Source organism: Vanacampus margaritifer, chromosome 6 (assembly GCF_051991255.1).
Source record: "Vanacampus margaritifer isolate UIUO_Vmar chromosome 6, RoL_Vmar_1.0, whole genome shotgun sequence".
Classification (NCBI taxonomy): domain Eukaryota; kingdom Metazoa; phylum Chordata; class Actinopteri; order Syngnathiformes; family Syngnathidae; genus Vanacampus; species Vanacampus margaritifer.
Genome location: NC_135437.1, coordinates 7,166,329 through 7,172,893, shown reverse-complemented (window position 1 = coordinate 7,172,893; position 6,565 = coordinate 7,166,329). Strand labels below are relative to the sequence as shown.

Here is a 6,565-nt window from a genome sequence, read left to right as displayed (position 1 = left end):
TAACTAAAAATATCCTCAAATAACACGTTTAATTATACATTCAGTTGGAGGTTAAAAAAAAAATCTTCAAACTGGTGTTCCTGTACAGTGTCGTAAACTCAACATCTTCTGACATTGTTTATCAGTGCAGCATATCAGGTTCATCTCTCTACATCTGGTGATGTGCTACAAAATAAGAGTGTAGAAATGAAATATATTTGAATGGATATACGTACATACTTTAAAATTATTAAGGGGGTTACCAAAAAAGAGAAAGTTATTTCAGTAATAATGGATGACATCCTTTTTTATTTGTAATTATATTTACAGAGTGAGTCATACTAGTGTAAATGTAACAAAAAAGGACAAACTATATACAATGTTTTGAGTGTTTTGGCACACAATATATTTAAGAAAGTATTTACGAATACAAATAGATCACAAAACTGTAGATTTAAAATCACTGTCATTGTAATTACCTTTAATATTAAACATGAAAAATGCAATATAACAATGATATAAAGCACAATGCATAATAATAGACAATTACCATTAAACATGCCAGATTATAGCTGTCAGATAGTTTAAATCTGCAGCCCCTTGTCAGGTTGATGTAACATTTTATATACAAAATCAATTTCAAAATAGGGTTAAGTCAGACACATACAATACAGGTACACAGATCATTCGTTCATTCAGCGGTAGACATGATCTTTGCACCATCATTCATCTCTGCTATTCTCACCAGCACACTTGTGTGTCTTAGCTTTAGCCTTACTTGGGAATCTTTGACAACAAACTGAGCAGGTAAAAGGCTTCTCTCCAGTGTGGGTTCTTGTGTGTCTTTTTAAGCTTCCCTTCTCAGCAAAATTCTGACCACAAACTGAGCAGGCAAAAGGCTTCTCTCCAGTGTGGGCTGTTGTGTGTCTTGTTAAATGTGCATTACGAGCAAATTTTTTACCACAAACTGAGCAGGCAAAAGGCTTCTCTTGAGTGTGGGTTCTTGTATTTCTTTTTAAGCTTCCCTTCTCAGTAAAATTTTGACCACAAACTGAACAGGCAAAGGGCTTCTCTCCAGTGTGGGTTCTTGTATGTCTTTTTAAGGTTCCCTTCTCAGCAAAATTATGACCACAAACTGAGCAGGCAAAAGGCTTCTCTCCAGTGTGGGTTCTTGTGTGTAATTTTAAGCTTCCCTTCTCAGCAAATTTTTTACCACAAACTGAACAGGCAAAAGGCTTCTCTCCAGTGTGGGTTCTCATGTGGCTTGCTACGTGTCCCTTTTGAGCAAAATTTTGACCACAAACTGAGCAGGCAAAAGGCTTCTCTCCAGTGTGGGCTGTTGTATGTATTTTTAAGCTTCCCTTCCCAGCAAATTTTTTACCACAAACTGAGCAGGCAAAAGGCTTTTCTCCAGTGTGGCTGATCATAAGTCTTCTCAATAGAGACTGGCAGCCAAAAGTTTTTCCACACTGAGAACATTTCCAACGTTTGCTGTCAGTGTGACATGTCACATCACCGTCAGACTGTTCATAGTCATCGGTTTGAGGAGAGTGTGACGCGTCTTCACCATCTGATATTCGAGCTAACAGGCTGTCTGCTTGTGATCCTCCACGGTGGTCCTCGTCATCTTCTGTTGTTGTTTGTTGTCTTGAGCTGCTGCTTGGAGACTCCGCCCCTTTGTTCTCTTCATATTGACATTCATCTTCACTCTTCAAATGGACACCAGTGACGGGCAACTCTGTGAAATGCTCTTCCTCTTTAATGTATGGTGGCAGCCATTCCTCTTTTTTTATGTTGAGAGGCTGTGGCTGCTCCTCTTCTTTAACTTGAAGAGGCTCCAAGTCCTCCTCCTCTTTCACGCCAGGGAACTTTGGCTCCTGCCGCTCAGGACAAAGATATTTTTCACTGACGTCTGCGGGACACAAGTTACACACGGTTTGGTAAAGACCGTTTATTGTGACGTTATGTGTTTTATATTTAAGATTATCACATGGGCCACCTGAGTGAAAGAGTAACAAAGCTGGCAAATGTTAATTATCTGTATTTTGTTCCAGAAATCACTCAACGTTACTCTGTAAGCCCCTGTAACACTGATTGTTCCACACATAAATATAGAAAATGTTTCAAGTTGTGAAATCTGGCATTTATTGACAAAAAGATAACAAATGCATGCATCTGCATCAGCTGTACAACATCCTTGAGGAGTTGACGAACTTTTAATTATTCACCTCTAGGAGGCAGCAAAGCAGAACAAATAAAGCCAGGGGAGAGAAATCAATTTAGCCAACAAACAGTAAGTGCATGTCAAACCTAAATGGGCCATTCCACTGAACAGCCCTAAATTATTTTATTTTTAATCATTGTAATGGGCTTAGTGTCAATGTTCCATTAGCATGAATATGTGTCTATATGTAATATATTAGCTAATTCTATGCTGAGAAAAAAAAAAGTTTTTGGTTTTTTATTTAGTTACAAACAATGGTCCAACTAGTCACTTCTGTTTACAATACCAAATTATCTACTAGGCTTCCATCCTCTATTCTAGTTGTTGGTATGTCAACGAATCAAAAATAAAGAATAAACCTGCTGTCTTATATAATTCTTAGAACATTTACCATCAAAAATAGTTTTCACCTATTCTTATCTGAGACATGTACCAAAGCGACTTGAGAACAACTGTAAACTTAAGGTAAAAAGTGCCCGGATGAAGGATCCTTTCAAAATAGACATATTGTTGAAAAGTATTGATTAAATAAGTGACAAACCTGCTCTGTTCAACACAATTCGAGGCTGCTTGCAAAAAGCGTCCATCAGTTGACGTAGTCGCTCATTCTCTTCTTGTGCGCCACAAAGCTCCTCTTTGTACTTGACTTTCGTTATTGCGAACATTTTCACACGATATTCACGACACTTTTCAGTCACATTTGACGTCTGTTGAGCCAATATGTCGATAACAAACGCGTCTCTTTTTTTCGGTGGCTAGCAAGCTAAGCTAAAATAAGCTAAGCTAAACAAGGCCGAAAGATTTTGACAAAAACTGTGTGATACGAATGTAACCAGACACAAAATGGAGCAGTTTGGCTTCGATAGAGTAGTGACGGACGCACAGTGTCGATGTGTAAGTTCGTATAGTACGAATTCAGAATGAATAATTATGAATTATAGCGAACCGCGTGTGGCTATGTAAAAGCAGCCTGGAATGGAGTATTGGTCACGTGAAATCTATTCTACGGCAACACCAGTTGGACAAATCTCGTGTCACGTACGGGGTTGGGGGCATAACTTAAATAAATGTTTCAGTCTATGTTCATTTGGAGAATGTTTTTTTTTTAGCATTTGCATTTGGACGAAAATAAACATGTTTAGTCCCTGTACAATGTTGTTGTAAACTTGACATCTTCTAACAACATTGTTCATCAGTGCAGTGTATCACGTTAATTTCTCTACATCTGGCGATGTGCTACAAAATAAGAGTGTGGAATAATTTTGAATGGAGTTATATACATAAAACAATATTGAGGGGTTTACCGAAAATATAAAGTTATTTCAGTTTTAATGGTTACTAAACACTAAACAGACTGAAATACAGATATTTTGACAAATTTACGTCTACACGCACCAATGATGTGTGATGGTGACGACCCTGAATGTTGAACTAGTGAACACTCCAAAGCAATGGAATTCTTAGATTCTCTTTTTAGTCCAGATTTTATCCAACATGTCAACTGTACCACTCATTCATATGGCAACACATTGGACCTTGATTTTACAAAAGGTGTAAATGCTGGCCTCTCATATCCTGCAGGTCCCTGTCTCTGACCACTTTTGTGTGTTTGTTGATCTTATCTTTCGGTGCGCTGAGATACGCTGTGGGCCAAACCACCACTGTTTTCGTTATATAAACAACAACGTAAAGTTTCTTTTAGCTCACCCTCTGTTTGTTAAACTTGACTCCATCTCCACTATGGGTATTATGTCTCCAGACCAGGCCCGGTCTGGCCCGGCGGGAGGAACGGGAAATTTCCAGTTTGACCGACAGGGAGCGCTGTTCATTTGAGGCCGCGGTTTCATTTCAAAATCAGCAAATAAAGTGCTTTTGATAGACCTAGCCAGGCCCAGAGTGATTAACCTGGAGTGGCCCGAATTTTCCCGCTTGGTCGGTCAGAATTATGGAGCTTTTGGCCGCTATTTCGTGCAAAATGGATCCAACACATTGGTGAGGCAAGCGTAAAACTCTCTCTCTACTTGCTTGCGCTCTCTGAGTCACCCTAATGCAGAGGTGGGCATCGAGGGCCGGAGTCCTGCAGGTTTTCCATGTTGCCCTTCTCCCACACAGCTGATATATGATCAGCTCATTAGCAAGCTCTGCATAAGCCTGAGAACGATCCTGTTGATTGGAATCAGCTTGTGTCGGGAGTGATAAACCTCCAAAACCTGCAGGACTCCGGCCCTCGAGGACCGAGATTGCCCACCTCTGCCCTAATGGTTGGCCGATGGTATCATACAACGCATATTCGCGATAAAAAAAGAAAAAAAAAAAGAAAGCGTCAGACGGCGTTCGGAACTCCGCTTCTTCCGCCTTTTGCCGCCTGGCATTTACTTTGAGAAGCGCCAGTTTAGAAAGTCAACATTCACCACACCTGCCACATTTTACGCCGTCTGGCGTAATTATAATAATGAATGGTAATGGCTCGTTTTCACAAAAACTGGTAGCTACATCATCATTGGGTATCGCCACTTCCGGTCCTTGTGTACATTATCTCAAGCATTTGCCAAAATTTACCTTTTCCAAAGTGGAAACTAGAATTGTACAAGAAAACTCCATCAGGGAAAAAAGAAGAAAGGGTACACATTTTTTCCACAAGAAATTCTCATAAACATAATCTTTTCTTTTTTAAGGATACCCCCCCCCCCCCCCCAAATTCTTTATTTTAACTCCAAGTGTAAATATTACTCTTAAACTATTTGGCCCCTATCTAAATAAGAGTCAAATGTACTCTACATAATTTAATGTGTAGGTGCAGTGCTTGTGAACAGGGATATTGTTTTTATTATATGGTATACGTATTTCCATAATCCTAAAATGGAAAAAAAAATGAGCCGAATGATCATAACCTTTTTGTATCATGTAATTGGGGCTTTAATTACTGCAGAAAGATGAACTCGGTCATCTTCACTTCACTTTTGTGTTAAAGTGTGTCGAGCTTACCTGTGCTTAACCCTCAGTTATGTCTGAGCTGGTGCGGTCGTTGAACCAAAAAGGTAATGGTGCTTGTAAAACCTTTGACACGTGTCTAATATTGTTGTTTTATGCTGCATATTTACTTATATAAGTTTGCAGGTAAAAATGCCTGAACTGTAATTTATTGGTACTGTTGGAATTTATTGCTATATTAATATAAATTTAAGTTAATAATCTGACTCCAATTTGTGACCTTACCAAACTATCACTCATCCAACAATAGCATGCTCGTTCTGCAATAGAAAGGTATCAGGAAGCCGGCATTTTCACACACGAGTGGATTTATTCCTAACACTCAAATCTAATACATCACAGCTGGGGTCCCGGGTCCCTACCCATACAATTCTATACGTCTCTGTCTCAAGCAGCCAACGTATTCTCATCCGAGTTGCCCCAGTGAATAGTTATACTACACAATATTTAAATGACACAGAAACAAAGGCATCCTGGCATTCTTCTATTGGCTATGTGTTTTCTGCAGTTTAACTTTAGCTTGCTTTTCATTGGCTGATCTTCATCCGCAGCGTCACTGGGTGGCTTCTCCTGTTTTGTACTTTTCCGCCACGGTCTCAAACAAATGTGGTTTACAACATACTTTGATCTTATCACGGTTCTGCATCTCCCCCTGCAATTAGCATCCTTTGTTGGCAACATTCCATTCCTAACACGCCCACGTCCATCACACACATCCTGTATTTCACCCCCACGCACACAAACTCTTATATTCCTTTAGTACGGACTTAAGTTTAAAAACTAGACATGAAAACATCATAAGCATATTAAAATATACTTTGCCTTTCATTGTCTTATTGAACTGTTTTCTTGGTTGACCTCTTCTAAGTTATCGCTCTGTAAGCCTGACGTGTCCTGGTCCTCATATCACACTGGTCAATCAGGTCCTCTAACTCTGCTCTGTGAGGTAAAAACCCAACTTGGCCACACTCATTTCCCTTCGGAGACGCGTCACCTCCCAGAACATCTGCTCCGCTGGACGCCAGCAAAAATAACAACAATCCCATTTTAAGTGTGGCTAAAGACTCGAAAGCAGAAAAACATCATTTGGGAAGGAATTTACCGTCATGCCTCACCAAGCCTTGCTGGATGTAGCGGATATACGTAAAAAAGTTGCACACGGCCGTGATCGGGAAAGGCAAAACGAGGTCATGTGGAAAAAACCTGCAGATGACGTCAAAGCGCAGAGAAAGAAAAGTACACGTACCCGTGCTCGGCTGGAGGGCGAAATTTAGTAGTAGTTCCCCTTGTCGCCGAGTTTGATGCGATGTCTGCACAGTCGCGACACGCCACTTAGCGCACATTTTCTGCCAAGGAAATTGAACTGTTCAA

The 6,565-nt window shown here is 40.0% G+C and overlaps 1 protein-coding gene and 1 long non-coding RNA gene across 2 annotated transcripts; both read right to left on the bottom strand.

Moving 5' to 3' along the window:
* Positions 1-268: 268 nt before the first annotated feature.
* Positions 269-3,215, bottom strand: LOC144054159 (uncharacterized). The gene is made up of 2 exons (XM_077569300.1): positions 2,745-3,215; positions 269-1,891 (listed from the first exon to the last, which is right to left on the bottom strand). Exons 1-2 carry the CDS (start codon positions 2,866-2,868, stop codon positions 702-704), a joined length of 1,314 nt encoding a protein of 437 aa, XP_077425426.1. The 5' UTR covers positions 2,869-3,215; the 3' UTR covers positions 269-701.
* Positions 3,216-5,484: 2,269 nt separating this feature from the next.
* Positions 5,485-6,462, bottom strand: LOC144054164 (uncharacterized). Its single transcript, XR_013294619.1, has 2 exons — positions 6,297-6,462; positions 5,485-6,208 (listed from the first exon to the last, which is right to left on the bottom strand). It is a non-coding gene; the product is annotated as an uncharacterized LOC144054164 (long non-coding RNA).
* Between the last annotated feature and the right edge of the window lie 103 nt (positions 6,463-6,565).